The sequence below is a fragment of the Gallus gallus genome, chromosome 1, assembly GCF_016699485.2.
Source record: "Gallus gallus isolate bGalGal1 chromosome 1, bGalGal1.mat.broiler.GRCg7b, whole genome shotgun sequence".
Lineage (NCBI taxonomy): Eukaryota > Metazoa > Chordata > Aves > Galliformes > Phasianidae > Gallus > Gallus gallus.
Genome location: NC_052532.1, coordinates 53,991,220 through 54,016,363, shown reverse-complemented (window position 1 = coordinate 54,016,363; position 25,144 = coordinate 53,991,220). Strand labels below are relative to the sequence as shown.

At 43.9% G+C, this 25,144-nt stretch overlaps 1 protein-coding gene across 1 annotated transcript in view; it reads right to left on the bottom strand.

Moving 5' to 3' along the window:
- The window catches only part of NUAK1 (NUAK family kinase 1), a 47,818-nt gene that overhangs the window by 10,802 nt on the left and 11,872 nt on the right, over positions 1 to 25,144 (bottom strand). Inside the window, exons 2-4 of the mRNA XM_416310.8 lie at positions 12,825 to 12,945; positions 1,878 to 2,029; positions 547 to 612 (exon numbers count right to left, since the gene is read on the bottom strand). Of these exons, the coding sequence (XP_416310.2) occupies positions 547 to 612; positions 1,878 to 2,029; positions 12,825 to 12,945 (339 nt within the window). The remainder of the gene's footprint in view (positions 1 to 546; positions 613 to 1,877; positions 2,030 to 12,824; positions 12,946 to 25,144) is intronic.

The following is a 25,144-nucleotide window of genomic DNA, read 5'->3' as shown; positions in this document are numbered from 1 at the left end:
TTCACTGGGGAGAAATGACATGGAAATGACATCACTATCCAAAGTATATGTTTGTGTCTGGAGTTCCAAGGCCATTTCCTAATGAAGCACATGTGCTTTACTGGGTTTATTTTGAAACTCTTTTTGCTTATTTTCCAGCCATGATCAAAAGGACATTCAGAGTGTTCTGTTTGAGGCACTTGAACCCTGCAGACCAGGCAAGGTTTTCTTCTAGCCCCAGCAGCAGCCAGCAATAATATCGTTCATAAAATAAACTCATTTGCACAAAATGCTCTGCTGTTTCCTACCAGTAAATAGATACTGCTTTGGGAATCGCGGTCTTGGGGCAGAAGGACGTGGCCTTCTCCCCTGTATTATGCACAGCTTCATTTAGCTTGTATGACTCGTCACCAGCGGTGCTCCCTCCCCAACCTCCAAACCCCGAGCCTCTTGCCAGATGCCGTTGCTTAGTAGCTGTTGCCATAACACTGGCTCTTCTAATACCTTGGATAAAAATGTTACAAAACATGCAAATCCATTCAGAGAAGCCGAGAGAAAGAATCCTACCTTAATATTAAAATTGTCATCGAGAAGGATGTTTTCCAATTTTAGGTCCCTGTGGACCACGCCATTCTGAAATTAGGAAGGAAAAAGAGAAAATAAGAAAATGTGCAAATGAAAGGTGAGCTGGCAGGGTGGTCTTTGCATCTGCATTTCAGGGCTGATTTCACTGTCATAACACTCACGGCCCAGTGACTAGTGACAGGCAATGTATTAGTCACTTGGTGTGCGGTTAAGGGAAGAATGACTGGAATCTGTCCTCCCACAAAGCCTGTAAAACAGCGGGAGGGGGGGGTCTTTTCGGAACTTAATTCCAGCCCGGATCCTGCCCCCACTGCGTGAAAGCAATATATTCTTCCCAGGCACCAGAAAACAATATCTGTCAATGACGTTAGTCCCTACAAAAGCCCTCGTTCCTCCAATGTGCAGCCGTGTGGATGGGGGGGGAGCTAAAATCCTAAAAGACTCTAAATGTTCAGGATGGAAATGAAAAAGTTGGGTTTAGGACAGAGCCTTCTCTAAAGAAATTTGGGGAAAATTAACTGTGCCAGGAAGGCTGCTGCAGCTTTTCAGCGCTGCGCGGTGAGGGCTTTGAAAACTTGCCTTGTTTATCAGAATTCAGATGGAGATCAAAACGTGTAAGAATTCAAATAAAAGACTGTGTTTGGTGCTCATTGCCTTTAGCCTGATGCAAGTTTTGGCTCTGTGCAGCTGTTTCAAGTAGAGATAAAAGATCCACAATGACAGCCAGCCCATCACCCAGAGTTGACTGAACAGTCATTCGAGTGGGTACCACGATGGATAAAGTCATTAGCAAAGTGTACCTTTCTAGTGTTCCTACAACATCTGGAAAAGTTGCTGTTGACTATCCGGAGCAAGTACAAGCTAAGGCTGAATGCACATACCTTTCTCCAACTCTTTTTTGGTTTTATATTTTCCATCTCCTATTCTGAAGCTGTTCACTCGCATATTGAACTTGCAAACTAACACTCGTTTGAATATATTAATATAAACAATCTAAAATTTCTATGGGAAGCCTTTTCCCGTTACTATTGTTAATTACTTTCTTTATGTCAGAAGAATTATTTCTAAGGGGAAAACTCCCTTACTAATGTAAGGGAGTGGCAAGTAGTATGCCACAGCACAGGAAAACATCCTTAGACCATAAAAACAGGCAGTGAACTACTGTAGAACTTTCACTCAAGATCTCCCGGTGTACTGATACAATCACATACTGTCATGCTTAATAATGAATGCTGTTGCCTCAGACATGCTTTGAAATACAACCACTACGCAGCCTTCAAATAGCATTTATTAATATCAAATTCCTTGCTTACCTTGTGGCAGTAATGTACAGCAGAGACTATTTGTCGGAAGAAGTGTCTTGTTTCTCTTTCGCTCAGTCGTCGCCGCTCACTGATATAATCATACAGCTCTCCCTTACTTGCGTACTCCATGATGATCACAATCTTATCCTTATTTTCAAACACTGCACGAGATAAAAGAAAAGAAACCCACTGCTTACTGAAAACGTTTTAAAAATGACACTTTAAAGGGAGAAGAAGGCTTAGGATGACTGAACACAAGCCGGCGTCATTGCTACAGCATGGAAAGCGACACTTCCAAAAGCAAGCTCCAAAGCTACACTTTCCAGAGAAAGGCAACAACATTTCAGATCAAGAGAAGGCTTTGAGGAGCTGCTGACTTTCACACTGCTCAATGAAAGAAGGTCTTTGTCTCTATAATATGGGGTCCCAGGGTAACAGTGTCAACTTGATCCTCATGAGGTGAGGTAGGAACTTGTGTCTGCAATGTCTGAATTCTAATCCTGACTCCTCTTACCCGCAGTCCTCACGGGGCCAGATGACAGAAGGAATCAGGAGCTATCACATCATCCAGAAAGGGTTAAAAAACGGATAACTGACTGTGCCTTCAATTAATGCTTGATACAGAATAGCAGCTTGGCTTATAATGACTGTTGGCTTTCACCTGCCATCAAAACCCAACAAATAAACTGATGCATGCATCCTCTTCCAGCCCAACTCCACGCAGCAACATGGTGGGCACAGATACCTGAGGCAGCAGTGGCTGCACTGTCTCCAGAACTGTACCACTCCTGTCACAGTGCCTCTGCAGCCTGTCTCATGCACCCAGCCCATCCTTGAGCTCAGTTATCTCCATCCTCTGCCGCATGCCCCATGGCCTGATGGAGATATGCCCTTTGCCACTTCTGCAGAGCTAGCAGGGACACGCAAGTCCTGCATAAGTAGGATGAGGAACATTCATCTGACCTATGTCAAATCGATGCTATTCCTCCAGAGGTCAAGCTACTTTGTGCCACGTGCTGTCAAGGACTTCACTGGGAACTGCAGATAACTAAATACTTAATCTAGTAAAGCAGGCAATGAGAAGTCTCGAATTGCCACAGTGCCCTGGCTGCCAACGAGCTTTTCCCTTCTGATACCAAAAATCTTCCACAACCCAATGGAAACATCCTGCACCTGCCTCACATTAAAACATAGTGACTTTCTGTTTTATCCTCTGGTGGCAGCCTGCCGTCACGCTAGCAGCAAAACATCTTCAGATGAATGAGGTTATAGGGGTCATTACAAGCGGATGCTAGTCTTGACCAGCCCTGCTGGAACGATGCCTTCTCCTCTCAGAGCAAAGCCCTGCCAGTAGTCTTTAGTGTTTAAAAGAAGAAAGGAAAAAAAAAAAAAAAAAAACCCATAAAAAAACACTCCAGCTTTTGCAGCAAAATGCAAAGCTGCCTCTCTCAGTGCATGTGTATTTGCTGCTCTTAGGCTTTGCCTCATGTCCTCTCACACCTTGTCACTCAACTCCACAAGCCAAAACCTCTGCAGCTCCCTCTAACACCCCTGAACCCCAGCCAAACAGCTCTGATAAAAGGCAGAGGGAGCAGCCAGATAAAATTGGCCGCTGACTTGTCTGCTGGCCTCGCTGCACCCCGAAGCAGAGGCTCCTGCCAGTGATTACATCCTATGTGCATCCTCATTAACAATAAACTTCGGAAACTGGAAAAGCCGTCTCTGGATGGACTGTGCTTATGGCATCCTCTCCAAGAATGACAGACTGATATTGTTTGGGAAAAACTGAACAAATGCCGTGTCATATATGGAAGTGCTGTTGTGTGTTACCATTAATGCACACACTCGCTTCTCTAAGCTTGGAAAGGGTTGCTATACAGAGTTATGCAGGAGGGTGAAACGTAGTTTCAGTAAGTCAAGACAAAGCAATAAAAATACTTCTATTCAAGCAGTTTGCTTTTTAAAAAATAACAATTGAATAGCAGATTCATTGTGCTAGGGATTATATGATGCACACACAGGTGAAGCAGCCACAGGGCACCATGGATCTCAGTGGACTTTCATCAGCATAACAGCAGTGGTAGTCCTGCTATGACATGACACTCTTTCAACTTAAGTTTTGATGGAAGTTTTGCCTTCATCACTCAGCTCTGAGGGCTGAACCCTCCTTGCTTGTCTAAAGAAATTCTAAAATCTAATTTTTCTGAATCAAAATTTTCCATATTAATAAAAGTCCTTATCCAGGCATATTTTCCTACCATTGCCTTCCATTTTGCATATTTACATTTATACAGAAACGATACAGAGAGCACTGAGTCAGGAGTGCATTTAAAGATACTTTCCACTACCCTTGGACTCAGAATCACAGAATCATTCTATGGGTAAGGTTGGAAGGGACCTTTAAGATCATGTAGATCCAACTCCCTGGCTATAGGCAGGGACACCTCCCTGTAGACCAAGCTGCTCAAAGCCCCATCCAACCCGGCCTTGAATGCTTCCAGGGAGAGGGCATTTGCAACCTCATTAGGCAACCTGTGCCAGTGTCTCACCACCCTAAGTTTGCAGAGGCCTGTTCAGCATGATTGTAGCTGAGTGACTACAGAATTGCACAGCAATTACTTCACCACGCAATACAGGCAAATGGAGAATCTTCTGTTTCAGGGAGGTAGGAGGAATTTCTTTTGCAACTGCATCGTGTCAGTTTAAAGCACCTTCATCATATCTCATGAGAAGGTCCAGGGCCACTTTCCCATAGGGAGGGCACTGAACACTGTACAAAAAATGCTTTAAATGAGAGCTCCCTCTGAAGGAGCATGGAGTGCGAAGGCTGTAGGATTTATGTCCACACACACACACACAAAGGAATTCAGTGGTCAAAACAATCAGGCACATGACAAGGTGGTATTTTGGCAATTCTCAGCCCATCAGCCATGCACACCACGAATTTTCACAGCAGCAGTTAGGATGCCAGGCAGGCTTCATACAGACACTTCTAAATTTCCCTTCTGAGCACAGTCTGCAGTTCTATAAACATACGCTCCAAGAAAGCATTGTGGCCAATGGCTGGGGGGAAGAGAGGAGGGCATTAATTAAAGGCTGGATTGACTTACTGCAAATAATAATGAGGTAATAAATATACTGCCCTGTTAACACCTGGGTTGTAACCTGCAGGCTGATGACGGACGGATTGCCTGCATATAGCTTCTGGGACGGCTCGGTTCACTCTTTGTTTTTGCTGAGTATGATTTATTATCTGCCATCCTACTGCATATTCATTCCGAAACTCGCCCCCCGCCTCTCAGTGTGCCTGCAGCTTGGCTGCAACTCCTGCTAATGGAGGAGCAGGGTTCCGGTGGGATCCCGTGCTCCACGAGCACCCCACTGATGGTATAGCCATGCCACAGCATGCCAGTGACCATCAACCCTGACCAAGGTCAAGGGAGGGAGAGAGGTTGTGTAGGGGCAAGGTGGGGCTGCTCCTTCTTCTTTCAAAGCACTGATACTCTACAAACAGAGCTGCTCAAATAAGATAAGTGGAAAGTCAATGGTATCAGCACCCAGACAGGTGGTAGCAGGAGGGATGGCCTGTCAATCACATACCAAGGGACCGTGGTTGCTTAGATACAAGGCATGAGCTCCACACATTTAACGAGAAAGCAGCAGGAGGAACACTTGCTACAATTTGTGTGTCATTTATTTTTGAGCCGCTGTGTTTATTTCTACTGCCCTGCAAGCTGAGTGATGCCAAGAGAGCTGCAGCAAGGCCTCAGTGCTGTGGGAAGCCTGCTGCATCACCTCTGCCATTGCGGTCGGGCAGCACAGGGCAGTGGTTGCAATATCTTTGTAGATAGAGCCTAAAGGACTAAAGGTTGACTTCTGAGACTCCTGCGCTTCCATCTGGCCGTGGGGGAGAAGGGAGGACAACAACATGAGAGCAAAGTAGGAACTAGGGATCAGGGAGTGGTAATGGGATGTACCATAAGGTACATGGAACAGCATGATTGCATCCCTAGGAGATGAACAAGACAGCTGTGTTAATGTACAAAGGTATGGCGTATGGCAGCATGGAGAAATAGCATCTTCCAGTGAGCTACGAGCTTGCTTGCTCTGTCCATCTCCAGAGCCTTAGTGGAGGCTAAGAGGAGTGCTCTGCACAAGCAGCAAAGGGTACTTAAGTTCCAGTGGTCAAGGATAGATTTCTTACAGCTTTTCTCTAAACCATTCCCTCAACTCTAATATGTTTATTTGTTTATTTTTTTTAATGGAAAAAAAAAAAAAGAAGAAAAAAGAAGAAAATTCTATACTTCTCAGCTGATAATTGAAACCAAATCTGTTGGCTTCAAAACCCATTGAAGAATAAAAAATGTGAAACTGGGAAAGAATTTCACTTCTCACTACCAAAGACATATCTGAGACAAAGTACATTTTGTAATGTCAACAATCTGTCTCTTTCACAGGCTGTTCTACTACAGCAGTAATTCTTGGATATAATCTCTCTGCATATTTATATTTAGAGGCCATGAAATGACGAACTCAGCTTCCATCTACAGCTTTCTATCTTTTAAATAGCATTGGTAGGGTACGGACCTCTTCCTGAAAAGCACTCTTATTTTATTTTCAATCTACTGCTAAATTCTGCCTTTAGCTTCATAGCCACCACCTCTGCTTGGGACAAGTTTGTCATTGGATGAACATGCTGTCCAACATAGGTGTTGCCAAAGATGGACTTTGCCCCAAAGGTGTTGAAAGCCCACGCAGACCTGGTTTTGCAAACATCAGCCGGAAAGATTTCAGAGCACACTGGACATCTCTCTGCTTCAGACTTATTTGCAACCAAATTTAAAAAGCAAAACGAAGCAGAATGCTTTTGCCCTTTCTTCAAACTTCCAGGATGCTGAAAGCTGTGTGAGTGCTGAGGGGGGAGGATTTTTTCCCCCTTAATGGACTACCTCCTTGCGGGCTGATTCCATTTGGTTTACATGTAACCCTGGGGTAAGGATTTCAGTTTGTTAGTTTAAGAGGGGCGGCCAATCTCTTTGCACTGGAACCATTTGAATTCTCCTCATGCCTTTGCTCTCTATCAGAGCAATCTCCTAAATTAGTTCCAGTATGTTGACATTCCTTCCATCTGGTGTCTTTCCATTCAGCGGTATTTTTATTACTCTCCTAACAGCCGCAGACAGAAGTACCTTTCCACTGCTACAAAATGCTCTTTTATTAAAGGTCAGCCAAATCAAAAGAACAAGCGAGTTTGTTTTTAATTTTAGAGATGCAGACGAGAATAACCTTTTCATTGAGAAAAGTCATGTATGACCCAATTACCTCACTCGTGTAATAAGGCACGAATTTTTCATCAAAAGATAAGCAAATACTGAAGCGTTTTTTACCTTAGAAATTCTGCCCTGTGTGTCTTTTGTGTTCCCGACTGCTCAGAAAGGTTTACAGCCCCTTGATGTAAAGATACTTGAAAACTGTATTCTTTATTTTATTTATTATTTTAGCAGTTTATGGCTGGTTTTGAACAGCGCATAGAGCAGCCATGAAAAAATCCAAGGTTTAATTTAGCAAACCACTATAAGTATATGCTTTAATTTATGCATATGCTCCATTATGATGGAAGATAATGATACAGAAGTATGTGTTTTAAAGATATGCGTGTGCTAAATTGCTTCCCTGAATTATGGTTTTATTGCATCTCTTCTTAAATTAAAGGAATGTAGTTAAGATCCTGCAATGATCATTTTAAATCAGACAGTATGCTACAGTTTACTTCCCAGTGGGGATTAAATCAAAATGAGAACCATTATCCTTGCCGAGGCTGTTTCTCAGCGAATGAGACTTAGAATATGCAGATTTTGACCATCTACTATTTAATAAAGGAAGGGGAGGAAAAATGAGAGCTGCTAATTCAGCCACAATACTACATGTTACACTAATTGTCTTTTGTTTCAGCAAAGAATACAAGAGCTAATTCCCCTTTTCTTCTTAATTATGATTACAAACTGCTGAGGAACCTCAGACAAGCAAACATTTACATTGCAGTGGGAGGCCTGTGTAAGTGGAAAGATAGAAATAAATTTCAGCACCACTCGCCATCACTTTAATGTCCAAATTGAACTTGCCAGTGATCTCATGCATTTGGGTTAATGTCAAGTCAAACAAAGTGGTGTTTGGGCGGTCATCCTGAATGAGAGGAAATTCATAAAGGTGGGGTATGAAAACCTAAGAGTTAAGTTTGTTTATATTTCCTTCATTACTATCGCCAGACTCTAGAAATATTACTTTGTGTTCTTGGATGTTATCAACTGAAAACAATGGAAATAAAGCACTCTAAGGTCAAAAGTCTACATAGTTAGAGGAAACCAATTAGAAATGTACTTAAATACTGTCACAGCTGAAGTACTTTCTGTTGGCAGAATTTAAAGAAATCATTCCAGCTTTCTAGCCTTCATCATTCTTGTTAAAAGCCCTGCCATCCCCATGACGTTTCAAGGGATTTGTATTGACGTTTTCAGGTGTTTCGCACACAGAAGGGTTCAAGTAATTGGGCACCAAGGTTTGTTTTGGTTATGTCTGAAAAACAGGAGAGACTGGGACTGCCTGCACAGCACTGTCAGACTGAGATATGGTGTAAGGGCTGTTCTCCATACAGACAGATCTACAGACCACGGGGCTGCCACCACTGTTCAGCAGTGCCTCCATCCTGCAGGGATACACACGGACAGTTTGGGAGCACCTGCCTGAAGCAGTGCTGCTGAAGAGCTGCGGACTGTCTGTGAAGGTGCCTGTTTCCTGGAGGTGCTGAAGAACCACGTAGATGTGGCACTGATGGACATGGTTAGCGGGCATGGTGGGGATGGGCTGATGGTTGGATGAGGTGAGCTTAGAGGTCTTTTCCAACCTTAATGATTCTAGAATTCTGTGTCTTGCCAGCTGCTACTGGACAGCTGTTTTGCAACGTGTCTGCTCCTGCTGATGTGGTTTGACTAACACGACTCAAGGAGCATGCACAGAAGAGAGACCTTTGTGCTTCTGAAGCACCTAATGTTTGTTTTCATTTTCTCGTACAGAAGGCTGTTGCCAAGTGTGAGGTTGAATATGTACTTGGCAAGTAAAATTAACATCATGAAGTGCTATGCCACCACCAGTACACACCATCAGATTTCCTCCCATTGTTTCTGGTATTTGAAAGTACAGAAAAGCTGAACTGATTTTCTGATTAACCAACCAAAGCATGGCACCTCACTCGAGTCACTGTTGTTGGAATACCTTTCTGCTTTTTGCATTTCTTTTTCATACCAATACCAAAAATATAACCTAAGAAAAAGGAAGAAGTCTGTCTTACATGGGAAATTCTTTTTTTTTTTTTTTTTTTTGTGCCATGTTGCTTTAAAAGGTCCAGCACTCCTCTAAGCATCCTGGCCCCAATCCAGTAAAGCACTTAAACACGTGCTTTCCTTTGGCTACTTGTTCATGTTAATGCCATCCTGTTCCACTGGCATTGAATTGTGATCCTAATATTTATTCATTCTTCAGGGAGAATCTTTGTGAAACTATTTCTATGAGCCTGTTAGCAAATAATCTATTTATTTTCAAGTGTCATTTGCACATGCATAGACATTTCTATATGGTTATGCCAACCAAGGACAACTCTTCCAGCACAAAAACACGTAGGTACTTTATTTCATACTATAGAGACTCAAGAGCTCACTCCTGACTGTCCCAAGCATAACTTCATTCTCGTGATTTGTCTAACACATATTTAAATGTTTACAGAATCAGGCCCTATGTTCTTCCCCGGCTTTAACTTTTATAAAGCATTACCAGATGGAAGCGATTTTGCACTCAGACCAGTCCTGAAAAAATATGCTAGCTCTGAAAGGCTTTATTATCAAATCCTGGAGTTTTCAAGGCAAAGAAAGAAATAGGGCAGGGGAAGGTGGTAGAAGGGGAGACAGACAGAGGTATTATTCTATAAATTAAAATTTATGTCCTGAAATCAGAACACTGATAGCAAAGCTAGCTTCATTTACCCAGTCCCTTTCAAGGAGTTTAAAGTCACTTGAAAGAGCACTTCCCTTGAAGCCGCACTCAACAGATTGCCAATTACAGCCCTGCTGAGAGGCTGGAATTTCTTTGGACTCAGAACTGTACAGCTACCCTCATGGTAACAGGCAAGATACGTTCCTTTTCATTAGGTTACAAAAAAATATATATCATTAAACTGCAAAGCTTTGCTGCTACCCATTTGGATTTGCTTGATACCCCCCACCCCCCCCAAAAAAAAAAAGAAAAGATAAGCTCGTGTTTACGTCAAGTTGACAAATTCAGAGGTTAATTGCTTTCAAGCAGGCAGGTCAAAAGGATACCTAAACAAGGATCCTACTTAAGGAAAACACATGTTTGTAAATGCCGTACAAAGAGCTTTCAAAGATGCTACAGAGAGATGTAGAGTTGCCCATGCTAGGTAGAGTCACTGTTATGAGATATGCAGTGGTGGTCTGAATACCTACAGTAAGAATCAGTGAGAGCAGAAAGGTACCCACAGGATAGCTCCAGTCTACAAGTTAAGCATCTGACTTAAGTTACTCAGTTAGACTCCATCTGCCACCATAAGGAACCTCCAGCATGTCATTTACCCCACCTAGCTGAAAAAAAATCTCCTAGGAGAGAGCGAACCACCCAGTGTAGATGTTGATCTCTCTTGACTAAAGAGAGGGAAATTAGACTTCTGGTGTAAACTGCCTAAATACTGGATGGCTCCAATTCAGGGATTTGAAGTCTATCCCTGAGGACAGAGTAACTTCAACATTTTGAGTCAGAGAATGGCAGTATTATCATTCTTTATGCCTCACTCAAGAGGAACACACAATTGTGTTTAAAATTCCACTTCAACAAGACACAAATACTTGAGTCCTAGATGTAGTCCCATAACCTTACTATAAGTATACTCTTAGGCTTGAAATGAAGCTCAGCTTAAGGGTCACTGAACTCACAGACTGATCTTAGGGCAGTACATGACCGCGCTTCTGGACCCAGCTGCTCATCCACACATCTTTCCAGTACTATGACATCCAATGTTCCAGCATTGGCTGCTAAGGCCAAACACTGACCCTGACTGCCTGGAAAGGCTGGACAAGCTCTACAAAATTCTATCTTCCAATGGGCTGCATTCAAATCAAGTAGCTGCCTTCCACTGTCCATCCATCCAGGGCATGAGTTAAACACAAGAGGCCGTGAAAAGCTGCTCTGCTTTCTAGAAAACTAAAAGGAAACAAACCAGCAACAGAATGGAAAACTTCCCACAAAACTGCTTCCAGGTTTGTCTCCACAAAGGGCTGCTGCTGGCTGATGGAGCACAACAGCAGGGAGCTGCAGAGGAAAGTAACATCACCCACCACAGGCATTTGTCCTCCTGGAGATGGGATGAACCTGCCTGATTCTCTGCAGCAGTGACACTCCTCTCTCCGTGGAGGGGAAAGGTTTGCTCCCACAGGTCTTTATCATCTGCTTCTTAAAAATACTGTAATGCTTCTAACTTTTATAAATGTTTTAACTCAGGAAAAACTACTCAAACTAAGGATAAGAAGGGCAGTTGGTCAAAGCACTGCAGCATGCTTAATCTTTTTTTCTTTCAGAGTTCCTGTGCACATTTGAAATAAGTTTTGTTCCATTTGCAACCCACATGCTGACACAGCATCCCTCCTTTTTTCTGTTCCCAGATCCTGTTATGAGTTTATTCAATAAAAAGACAGATATTCATCTCTTTTCAAGTAAAAGAACACGCTTTTGAATAACTCAGTATGTGATACCGTAACAGTACTCCAAGCCAGACCTTGTTTTAATCAGTTGTATTGACTGTTGGAGTGGAGCTGCCATACACATATCATCACCTTGCGCGTTTACCTCGTGGGTATGTAAATATGAAGGGCTAAATTCAGGTTGCCTGCTATGTGTATGGAAGAGGTAATCCCCTGGGAAAAGACCACCCCACCCAAGCCTCTCCAAGCCTTCAGAGACCACAGCCCAGGTCCATGGATGCTGCCCTTCTTGTAGGGCCTGGCAGCATACCCTTCAGCTGGTGTCTTTCAGCACGTACCCCTCCACCCCCCCAGCTATTTAGCTCTATCTGGGATGTTGTAGATTTGAGGAAGGAAGGAAGGAGGAGGATATTCTCCTGCGGGGTAATACTCTATAAATACATAAACAAATAGGCAAAAAAAGGAAGAATGCTCCAGCTTCCTGCTCCTTGTTCTGGACAAGGGAGCTGCTCTAGGGGCCAGGAATTATCAGCCTTCACTTCTGCGTCCCAGGAAGAAAGGAGTTAGTGAGAAACACCAGGAATAGGAAACATGAGTGATAGGCCAGTGACCAGACTGACAGGAAACTGCAGAGGTTGGTCGGAAGCGGATACTGGGATTCACGGTAAAAAAGCAGCAATCACAGAACCAGCAAGACTAATCTGCAGGTAATGGGGGACCACACTTAAGGAGAACACGTTTGTAAATAAAATGGAAAGTGTTTTCAAAGTCATTACAGACAGACACAGCATTGTCCGTGATAAGCAGAGCAAACAAAACGAGTCTTGTGCAGCCCAGGGAAGAAAAGTCTGTAAGGATTGGCAGAGGGGCTGGGGACACAGAGTGACATGGAGCTGCTGTGTGAGAGGGGGTGAAATTAAACTGAATTTTCCAGTGGGAGAATAAATGATACATGCAATGATATCTACCCACCGTAGACATAACACTCAAGTAACACACGAAGTTCCTCTGGGCAAAGGGTTACAAGTCTGTGAAACACTGATGGTTCAGAGGGAAGGCAGCACTCAGAACAGTCTCTTTGGTCTCTTTGGATTATGCCATGAGTGAGAGTCTGGGGCATGATCTCAAGAAACATGAATATCAGGTCTGCAAGAAAGTAACTGAGCGGTTGGAGAGGAGAATCACGTTCACTAACCTTCATATATGGTGATGATATGAGGGTGGCTGAGGGATGACATGATCTCAATCTCCCGTCTGATGTGAACCATATCTTGTTCATCCTTAATTTTGTCCTTACGAATGGATTTTATTGCAACCTATAAATTCAGGAAATCAAGCATTATTCTTGGAACTGAACAGATGCATACAATCCATTAAGGAGAGTTCAGAAAATAAATACAGATGTTAGATGTTGGCAGAATGCAGAATCACCAAAACAAAGTTTTAAAATACAAACCTCCACACCCCAGCTCCTTCATTTGAGAGCAGTACACTCTCATTATGGCAAAGGATGACATGAAGCTTCATGATCTTCAGGACTTCTTTGAGAGGGAGCACAGCACTTTGTGGAAGGACCTCTGTGTTAGTCATAGAATCATAGAATCACAAGGTTGGAAACGACCTACAGGATCACCTAGTCCAACAGTTCTCCCATCACCATTGCTACCACAAGCCACTAAACCATATCTCGTAGCTCCTCATCCGGACGCCTCTTGAACACTGCCAGGGATGGCGACTCCACCACCTCCCTGTGCAGGCCATTCCAGTGCCTGAACACTCTCTGAGAGAAAAAGTTTTTCCTTATGTCACATCTAAACCTCCTCTGGTACAACCTATGGCCACAGTCTAAGCAGTCTGAGGCAAATAGTAAAACTCCCCAAAGCCTTTGATGGAAACAACTTTCGAATGGACACGATCACATCTGACAATTTCAAACAGAAGCTTTGGAGACAATTTCTCTGAAATAAGGCTGAGATCTCTGATGGAAAGGAAGCAGAGAATCCACGGTGCTGATTACAAAACAGACATTTGTCCTTGCTAATATACTGAAGACCACATCCACACGAGTTGTCCTATGGTCCTCCAAAACAGCTGAACTGCTCGTGACTTATTTCAAAATCAGAAGAAATAAATCTTCGAAATTCACATCTAAACTCGTCCTCATATAAACCCGTGGCTTTCAGGCCCTGCAAAGCACTTATGCAATCACTGCAAAACCATATCCTTCCTGCATCCTTCCTCAATCAGCAACCTTTTTACAAGCACATCGTGTGACTGGATATCTTTCCAAAAGGCAGGGTGGGAACAGAGGAAGCGATAGCTGAACTTGCGGTATAAATCCAAATTATAACAGCCCTTGTGAGTGTGTGAGTGTTGCCTGTGAAAAAGGGCTTATCTGAACAATGCCATAAATAATGGCAGAGGTCATCTCGTGCCCTTTGAGAAATGCCCAAGCCAACAATGGAGAGATGCTGTGTGAGGGAAAGTGAAGGCACTGTGCAGTCTGAATGGCAGCACGGCCTTTATTATACTCGATATTTACCCAGTTTTGTTTTCTTAAGGCAGAGTTTGAGGAATAAATTATCAGCTGGATTAAAATCAACAAGAAGCCTTTGAAATGCATCGCCGACCTGCTGAGATGACCACCCCTTTATGGGTAAACAACACTTCTGTCATTCTATACAGCCAAGTACCATGGACCTCTCCTGTGAAAACACGTGTAAATCTGTGATTTATGTGACTTTCCTGGTTCCCTTGGGAAAATACTTTCTCTGCCTACTTTAGTAATTGCAAGTAGCATGACCAGTATTGTTTTCATTACATGATGTAGCATCAATGATGCTGAAGAAAGAAGGGAAAAACCTACAATACTAAAAAAAAAAATGGAAATGCACATAAACAGGAGCTAGTTTCAAGGATCAGGTTTCCTATAAGGCCTCCAACTCTGAAAAGCAACATTGTTCACAAAAGCAGTAAGCATATGCTCTATTCCCTGGAATTCCCCAAGATTTCGGCATGTGTTTAACATCAAGCACGTGCTCAAGTGCTACCCTACTTAGGGACAGAGGAACAGAAAGCAGAAGTCAAACAACTAACTGATCAGCATGCAGAAAGCAAAACAGCTCTTTTCTTCCTCATTGCCCAAATATTTGGTAAGAGATGTTAAAAGTAACAACACAACTGCGGTCTTATCTATGCTATGCATATTTCTAGCAAAGGTAATGCAGCAGATCCTAATTGAATGAGTGACCCAGGTAATCTCCAAGTGACTCCAGAGATGGAGCGGCCAACCAACTGTGCAGACGAGGCTGCATTTTCCCCCCTTCTCATGTTTGCAGTGAGACAGGCTGCAAATGCAAATACACCCTGTATACAAGAAGGATGTGGGTGGCTCTTGGAGCAATATGTGCATTCCTGCAAGAAATAAATATAGACATGGGTAAAAACACGTGTTTTGTTGTGTTTTTTTTTTTTTTTATTTATTAAAAGACAGCCTTGTACTTGGCTCTGAGGAAGAATTTAAGAAGGGTTCCATTGTCAAATATACAACGGGAAGCAAATTCTTCATCATTCATGGCTGGTAAAGAAAGAACGGCACCCCAGAGGGCCTGCCAATCTCCCACCAACTCAACTCTGCTTCACAGACAGCACTTTTGTAAGTCTACACATAATTACTGTAAATAGCCTCTCAGGAATAATTGCACATGTGAAAACATATATTTTTAGATACAGAAATGCAAATGTGATGCAAAAGAGTGGCAGCACTCTGTAAGTATATGTTTAGATGAATCTTCAAACATAAGCAGATGTGTTTCCTGGGAATATATATTATTCTATAGGACCAGAGAATGTACAGTTTCACAGCCCTCGTTGGAGACTGGTTAATGCACCCAGCAGCCTTAATTTCTAAAGGTTGTCTCTAAAGATTTAATTGAATTTTGAAAAGGGTATGTGAGCACTCCTGGAAACATCATTCACCTATTAAGGGGTTGAATTCAGCAGCCCAGCTGAAGTACATGGGACTTTCTCAGTGACAACCAGGCTGCAAGACCTCATCCCAGCGTCAGGTAAGAATGTGTGCCAAACACATGCCTCAGCTTTTCCTGTTTGGGGCTTTCTCTTCCCTCCCTCAGCCACTTCAGATCTGTGACAGTGACTGGCATTTAGAAATGGGGAAAGACAAGAGGCAGGTGTCCCCTGTCTCAATGGCAGTGACGTCAATGGCTCACCCAGGATGGCTGGCTCACCCCAGCCACGTACCCACACTCAGGATGTATCCAACCACCCGGACAAGCAGCAGGAGCACTGCAAGGAAGGCAACGTCCCTTTGCAGAGGGACAGGACATACCAGGAGGAGCACTGCATTCTGAGCAAGGATTGAGGCACTCACACCTACCAATGCAATGCTAGTACTGGGTATTTGCATAGCATACAAAGATGCTCAAAGTGCAGTGCGGCCATTTATTATTTAAGCTTTGGGAGGCAAGTGGTGATTTGGCACTGCACATTTGCTTAGAGGAGATGAGGAAATCAAAACAGGTAGCTTGTGTGACTCCTAAAGGAAAGAAAAAGCCAGTAGCAGCTCAGAAGTTGCCATTTGTGTCTCCTCCCAGACTTCAGCATACCACGGGAGTATCTGTCCCAACAAGCCACAGCATCATCACAGGCTAATTTCCTATACCTCTCCTCATGTTTCAGTGGCTACTTTTCCCCCTGAAAGAGCCCCAGGGAGGTGAAAGGTTTGACCACCTCTCAATAAACACCTTCCACCCCATGCTGTCTGCCTGGTGGCCTCCATAGGCCCTTCCCCAGCAATGGGCTCAAGGAATCACAGAATCACAGAATGTGTTGGGTTGGAAGGACCTTAAAGCCCATCCGATCTGACCTCCTTCCGTGGGCAGGGCTGCCATCCACCTGGTCAGGCTGCCCAGGGCCCCATCCAAGCTGGCCTTGAATATCTCCAAGAACTATCAAGAGTGCCTAGTGACCTGTTCCAAAAGACCAGCAAGCAAATGTCCACTGTCAGTGGGCTTCCACAGACCAAGTGGCATCCTGAAACAGGATCGGCGGTGAAGCAGGACAGTGTACATTCACATAAGTGCTGCTCCCAGCTCCTCTCCTTCACGTATGGGATCTCTGCTGACTGGGTATCTCCCACCTCCATCAGTCTGCTCAGATCACACCAGCAAGGGCGTATGGACTCACCTTCCCTGATGCGAAGCCATCAACACAAATGAGAATGCAGCCCACGGTACTTTTCAGTAGTTCATAAAAACGCCACGAGTCCTGATAACATTTTGTTTATTTATAACATATTTCATAGTTTTCATCTTTCTGAGCAAAATAAGGTCTCTGTCTGTGTTTGTCGTTGTTTGGTTGCAAAGCAAACACCAACAACAGAATTTCTTTTATGAAATGCGTTTTGCTCAGACGTATATTCTGGAAAATATATTTCCAAAGTGTGCTTATGCTTTTAACACCCAACAGAGCTGGTTTCATTTTTCAAAACCTCACTGGACCAATGCCAGATGTGGTACACGAGGAACCCGAACAACTTAAGTCTAGTAAGAAATAATCTCAATTGAGAAATACCTTATGAAAGGACTTGTTTGTCCATTCTTTAAGTCCTTTTCTTGCTTGCTTATTTGCCTTCCTTTCTCCGCAACAGCTCTACTGTGTGCACCACCAAAATTTATTAAGGGTCACAGCGTATGAATCAAGAGCAGAACAAATGCAATATGCATTTTCACATCAACTACATTAACTACTCAAAATATTCCAGATCTGCAGAGAAAGTGCTATTAGTCCCTTTGGTACTCTCACAGCACTGTATTTATACCTCTACCACATTTCCTCAATACATTTTACTGGTTTTAAGACTAAGATAATTTAATTATAGTATTTTTAGTAACTTTACTAGTGGAGGAATTTGTACTTTTCCTAGCTCCTTGTCTTAATGAGAATTTCAGATAACTCCAAGGCCTTGAGTTCACACAGAGAAACATATCAGATTCTTAATAATGAAATCTAAAGCCTCTTACCCCAACAAAACAGGTTCAAGAGCACCCAAAGCCCCTGTAACCACAGCACACAGTCTGGCAGAACACTTTAGCACATACCTAACTTCACACATGTGACTTCTGTGGGAGAGCTCACACATGTAAAGCTAAAGACGTGCACAAGCATCAAGGTCAGAGCTCACAACTAGAGCGCCTGATGGTCCCTGTGGGGATTGGTACTGAGTGATTTGATGGCCTTAATCTAGTTGCTGGAGTTTACTGCTTACGTGCATGCATGCAAGTACACATATACACATTTCCCATTAGGAGAAACTTTGTGAGATAAATATCTTTGACCAGCAAACCAAAACAACTGTGTCACTGTCCCTCACTGGCCGTGTGCAGCAGGAGCATCCTCAGTGCCTTCTCTGCAGCCCTGATGGCAACAAAGTCCCATGGCCACAGAAGGTGATGGGACAAGGGTGCACCAGTGATGGACCAAAACCACCTTCACCCGCACAACCAGTTTGAGTACCAGCCCCTGCACATGAACAGGTAGAGGGAATATCCTCCCCAAAACGTATGGCACAAGGGACAGAAAGCAAGGGGCTGTGAAGCTCCAGTACAGTCACACATTTCCAAAGGGCTCTGCATGAGCATGGCTCCTGCTCGGCTGCTGCTCTGTCCTCAAGAAACAGATAAGAAAGAGGGAGCACAGCTTTTGGCTTCCTACCTCTCTGTGAGTCAGCTTGCAGAGCCTGCTGGGCAGGAAGCATGGAGAAATAAGCTGCTCTCTTCAAGGCTGTAATAAATTGCCTGTCTGCATTTGCTGGAAAGAGGATTTATACTCACTCTCTGAGCAGCGCGGAGAGATTATGAAGTATTTTCCAATATGCTTCATGCTTCTTTGCTTTTGTTTGGTACGAATAACTCGAAGTGAGCTATAAATACTTCAAAAATATGATGGTTGCAAAGGTTTCTGTACATTCAGTCCTATCAATAAGAGAAATGTCTCTTCCTCTATTTGCTTCTCAGCTGCTGGGTGGAACACAACAGGTGGAATTTTCTTTTACAGATTCATACCATTGTGTACGGCAAAATATCTCAAAGCCTGAACATCTGGTAAAGGACAGAGCAGGCAGTAGGCAGTAGGTGCCCATTTCCATATCACATCTCCACGACTGCTGAGTCACTGCTGCCTCACGGGGTGAGCAACAAAGGTGTGTTTTCATCAGAACATGGAGTATTTCTCCGGATTTCAGGAGGCTGGTTCACTCGTGTTTGCCTCATTTCCAGCTAAGATGCATGAACACAAACAAAGGTGCAATTAGCCACAATGCATTAAGTCTCACATTCAAGTCCGCTGCTGCTGAAACCCAGGCTGAGCACATGAATGACACAAGCGGCTGAACCCTCCCCAGCAGCCTCTGCATGCAGTACATTCAGTCCCATTGAAAGCTATCCTCCACTCTCATTATCTACCACGGCTATTTTTAGGGCTGTGGCGAGATATGAACAAACTGCTTTTCGCCACCGGGGAGGCTGTGAATTGTAAGCTGGGTCCAGCCTCTGTGCATACCACCCGTGCTCCGGACCGAATTCCGATGGGTTATTGCAATAGCCTTGCAGAGAGTTGGGAAAATGACATCAGGAAAGAGAGCGCAGTCTCCTGAGGAAGGGAAAATGTCTTGTTGTCATGGGGAGATATGTCAGAAATGCAGCTTAGCAAACAGTATTAAAAACAATTTTCTCTGGGTGCAGTGGGAAGGGAGGGTCATACAGCCATAAACCTCTATCTTCCCAAAGCTGCAAAGTGAGGTCAGCCCCAGCCAGCAATGGGAAATGGGTGAGTCCAGCCGGTTTCACAGCTCCGCTTCCTTTCCTTGAGACTCTTAGGTGGGAAGTGCAATGTGGCAAGTGCCAACAAGGGTGGGGAAGTAAAGAATAGGTGAATCGAGATGGGGAAGAGAGAGGCAGAGCAGAGGATGTCTGGGGGTGGGGAGAGAAAAGGCACATTGTTCTTTCTCCAGCCCCACGGTGCTTAGCAAGAAAGAATAAAGTCTGGCACCGTGCAATGTTTTTCCAGGGGAGTCTGGAAATGCCTATGGCTCTTTTTCCAGGGGAATCTGAAAATGCCTATGGCTCTTGGCCCAGACATCACCAACACAAGAGGAAGAGAAACAAAGCTATGAAATAGGGTGGTCCCCAAGGCTCTGAAATCTGATGATAAGGAGGGGAATGCTGATAATGCAGCTGCATTGAAATGGCACTTCCAGGGACTGCACAAGGAAGAGAAAGGAAAGGCATGGGATGGGCTGCGTAACTGGCTGGCTGGCTGCCAGATCTTCCAGGTGGGAAGGAGCCAGGAGTGGGTATCTCTGCAGGGAAGCCAAGTACTCAACAGGTTCTGCAAAGGCATCCTCGTGCAGACTTCTTCTTGCAAGCTGCCTTGCCCATGAGTATTTATTTGCTGTGTTCCCTGATATGCACGAAAAGAGCTATCTTGAGAATCCAATCCCAGGCCCAACAGAGGAGTGAAGAGCATCATGTAGGATGTGCTTCTGTGCTGCCACTGAAATAGTTCGTGCAATGACTGAGAAGATGAACAGAAGGCCACCGGGAGCTGAAGCAAAATCAGCAGCTGGCATCGTGTGTTTTGTTTTACCATCTCTGAGAGTTCTCTTTGGGGGAAAAGAGTACGGTCCATACAATGCCGTTGTTTTGGAGATTGATACTTTTCAGATCCTAAAAGCCAGATCATCTCTGTGGTGATACTGCCTGGGAGACAAGCATACAACCAAACCCTAATTAATAGCTCAACCCTGCTGCTTGGTAGGTTGGCCAACTATGCAATAATTGAGGAAGCTGCTCAAAGAGGGAGACAGTGCACCTGCACCCAACAGGACACTGGTGATCCAAATCTCAAGGCTTCTGCCCATTGCTCTGTTCTGCAGCACATTTGCTCCTGCCATTACATGGATGTTAACGAAGACGAAGCACTGTTATTATCTGCTTAAGTTGAGGCACCATGTCACAGTGCCTTTCATGAGAACCAAGGTAATTACACCTTTGTTTTCCCAGGGTTTTTCCTAGTTCTGCTAGACATATTTGCTGTTACCACATATAAATGGAGATTCAGCAAGTGAAGAGGAACTAACTAATCACAAATACTAGGCAAAGGGTTGTATCTCTTCGTAGTTCCCCCATCATTCACACAGACAAATGCCCATGGAACCAAGTTTTAATGAGCAGGAGAAAGCACCAGGTTAGCACATTTATGCTGTACATAGAGATGATGGGTGCCATGAGGAACATGTGCAACACCCTTCCTCCACTTCTTTTCTCACCCCGGCATGGTGCCTGTTAACAGCATTGGTGTGCACATTTCCTGAGCAGCTACTGCTCTACTGTGAAATTCATAACCCTTCCCTGCCTTGTACCTGCTGCCCTCAGTTAGGTATATGAAGACTGACGTATTTACACCATGAATCCTCCGAAAATCCTTTTTCACTGAATGCTGAGAAGCCTGGCCTTGGGTTGTCCTTGCTGCCTTGGATCTTACAGCTGGGTGTGAATCATTTCGGGACTGATACTCCATCAGGAGTGAAAAGAAAACCATTCATCATTTCCCATAGCATTTAAAAACAAAGGTTAACAATGTGGTTATTGATTTTCCACTTTGAAGCAATTAGTTTCTAAAACAGAGAGAAGGGAGGGCTGCAGAACTCAGAAATGGGCAGGCTACTGACACAAGTTAGAAATGGATTGGAAAACCTTTCCCTTCCCAAAATAAAAGATTTCATACTGCATTAATGATGTCCTATCTGCCCTGGTAGCAGCAGAGGTTACAAAGGATTTGATGAAAAGTGGAGATTGGACAAGATGAGGTTATTGGAGATGTTTGCAGCTGGGACTGCCAGGACTGGAGCCCAATATTGGCAAGTTGGAAGAGTCTCTGCCACATGCAGAGTTCATCTGCGTGGATAGAAGAGTCATCACGCTTTATCTTTCTTGACAAGATCCTTCTGAATATCCAAAGATGCAATATCCAATACTTCAAAATGTTTATAACCTACCCTGCATAAAGCAGACTTCTGACCTAATTCTGAAGGATTAAAGAAAAGTGGGGGAAAATATGGCCAAATTTAAGTTTTACTGCTGTCATACCCAGACCGGTGGAAGACCACCTCTCTTCCAAAGTCTAAGAACGTACCAATACCCCATCCAGCTACCTTCAGGCTTCCAAGGAAAGTTCATGTTTTGGCACATAAGGAATTATATCTGGAAAGTAAATGGGGTAAGGGATTTCCCTTAGGCAGCGAAGGTTCGTAACAGTAATTAAAAGGAAAAAAAATGCTTTAAAACCTCTATGGATCATTCCTTAATAGATATCAACCAGCACTGAATGCCACATTCACTGAAAAGATGAAAACTGCATTTATAGTTAACTTCTGGTGAAGTCGCCAAGCAGATGTTTATTCTTGGCTTCCACATTTACAAAAGCCAAATGCTATACTGAATTGGGATTACACAAATCTGACTGCTTTTCTTCCAGGTTACGATTTTGTTTTTTTTTAAAAAAAGGAAAAGCTGACCATTTATAAGTAGGAAAAAACTTGGTAGCATCCGTTTCTATCATGTCTGTTTATATCATAGTTTAAATAAGGTTAGAATTGTGCAATCATTACTGATCAACTTCCAAATACAGCACAGCTCCATCCAGCACATGTGTAAAACAGGAAAAGTCACTGGAAGTGAATCATGTGCCGGTCTTTTAACTTCTGCAAGTCTGTGTGCAGACTGTTTAGCGCTAATTAAATTACTGGCATGTCAGGTTAAAGAGGAGTGAAAGAATTCACAAGCCCCAAATTTACTGTTCTCAGTGTTACACGGATATTACAGATTCCCTCTCCAAAAACTGGAAGATAGATCTCATATCCATATTGAGGTTTGATCTCACAGCTACCACAGCTGCTGATGTAATGCAAAATGCTAACCTGGGACAGCAGAGAGGGACTTTAATACAGTGTTGTTTCTTTCATTGTGAATAAGCAGTGAACCACACTGAAGTAATCCTCCATTGCAGGAGTGCACGCCGTTCAAGGCACTGATTTGGGGATGAAATGTAAAACCAAGATCCTGGCTACTTCATTATAAAGCCCCAGTGCCTGGATCTAGTTCCAGATTGCAAATGACAGTCCCCTATAATTCCTCCCAATAATTTAAGTTGGAAATGGGGATATTCACACCCTTTAAGAAACTGCTGCAAAGCACTGTGATGTTCTGCTAAATAATTGCTAAATAATGGTAACCTGAGCAGCTACCAGAGTCTCCAAAGTGATTCTGCATATGTTTAGGTGAAAGGTGCTACATCACTGCAAGGCTGTAATTCACATTAAAGAATGGAGGGGGATGGACATCGTCTAAACACTTTCTTACGTCAAGTTTTTTTCCAAGAAGCCACCTGACAGTGCATTTTCATTCACTGGCAAGCTCTGCTGGAGGAAGCTGTGGGCAAACAAATGTAACTCAGCTTATTCTCTTTCCCTGAGGACCCTGTGGGTTCAGAACTGCTAAGAGCTTTGCACATCTTTACAGCGTCCCCTCTGTCACAAACGCTGTCACCTGGCTTTGTGCAAATCCTTTAATTTCACTCTCCCAGTTCTGCAGTCCTCCAACGAAGGCTACAAGTTCATTGAAAGGAGAAAGAAAGATACTGCCCCATGAGAGATAGAACAGAACCTGAAAAACCTGAGAAGATTCCTTCTTCAGTAAATGCCCTTCAGGCCCCACAGTGCTAATGAAAACCCAATACCGTATTGCTTGACCACCTCAAAACTCCACAGAACTTTAAAGCATGAGGAGGCTTTAGAAGAGTTTAGAGTTTAGGCCTTGGATTAACATCAATGAGCAGGATGTGTGTGGATGGTGGGCCACTCAGGCTGTATGGCAGAACATGGTGGTGTATAAATAGTCAGAAGGGTTAATCATAGAATCACAGAATCCTTAAGGTTGGAAGAAACCATTAAGATCACCTGGTCCAATCACCAGCCCATCTCCACCGTGCCCACTGGTGGAAATCTAGCGAGACATAGACCCGAATCCTATCTGGAAAAATACTCTTGGAAAACAAAAAGATTGGCAACTGTGTGTATCAAGCCTCACCCAGGTTATTTTGCTCCAGGGCTTGCAGATCACGCTGCAGTATTAAATTTACTTTTGTAAAAGCATGGCTTCAGTACTGCATTGGCCAAGCTAGACGTTACCTATTTAATGGTCCCTTTCTGGAAGGGACCCTCCTAGAATTTATGACAGAGTGGTGGAATTGCTACAGAGGGAGGAAAGGACTTTCTTCTCCGTCCGTCTCTGATTTCTAAGAAATATTTATACCTCTGAAGGTAGAGGAACCTCCTGTTGTTCTCTTTTATTTATCGAAAGTAAATTACCAGGGCCACCCTAATGGCTCAGTGGAGAGAATAACACAGGAACAGGAACACTCCTGCTCCCCACAGCCAGTCAGGCTTGGAATAGACACAATGGGGAGGAATGAATTACACTTTCCTACGGTGCAGTGGCTGGCTACCATGCAACTTTACAGCCTTAAAAGCTCAGTTCTAGCTTGCTACAAGAGGAGCGCAAAACTACAGGCAGTTGTTATAAGCGGTTCTGGGGAAAGTTAACTCGGAGGGGAGAAACGGCGAACTGTTTTGTGTTTCCTTTTAAAGAGAGAGATGGAAAGCTTTTGGCAGAGAGCTCCCCCGGACTGCGTGATCTCCAGGACTGTTGCCCCCTTCTTCAACACGCACAGACACCTTCCTTGGCCTGCACTTCGGCCGGGGTTGGTTGAACGAAGGAGAGTCAGCGCTCAGATTTCTGGGGTCCCAGTGCCAAAAGTGAAGTTGTTAGGTAGTGCAGCAGCAGCAGCACAGGCTTCCTGCTTCGCCCTGCCAGCGACCTTCGCACAGACTTGGATGTACCACCTTCCTCCGAGTGAGGAGCAATTCCCTCTCATGCTGCTCGGTCCAGAATCTCATCTCAGCAAATCCCACAAATCATGTCGTACCGAGCAGAACTATTAAAGCAGTGCTGCGCAACGCGGATTGCCGTCCGCAAGGGACTGGAGCAAGAGACCGCCTAACCCACTTTGTTTAATTTTTTGCTTAAACAATCCTGAAAGGGGAAGCTGCGTTGCTACTCTGGAAATCACAGTTTTCAACTCATTTGAGCCACGCATTCCTCAGCTAAACTGCAGAAACAGCAATACGAACAGACTACCAAATAAAACTTTTCTTTACATTTCCTACATTTCCTGGAAGTATAGCACTTCTGATGTTGCAAAATAAAAGCAGGCTTATTAATTTAACCAGGTTCAAGTTCTTCCAGTAGCCCCACCAAACCCCACCATCAGGCCAATCACATGGACTTACTGGTTTTGCATTTCCCCATTCCTCGAAGCAACGACATGCAACAGCACCACGACATCCATCGTTTCCAACTCAGCCTTCTGCATCGTTTG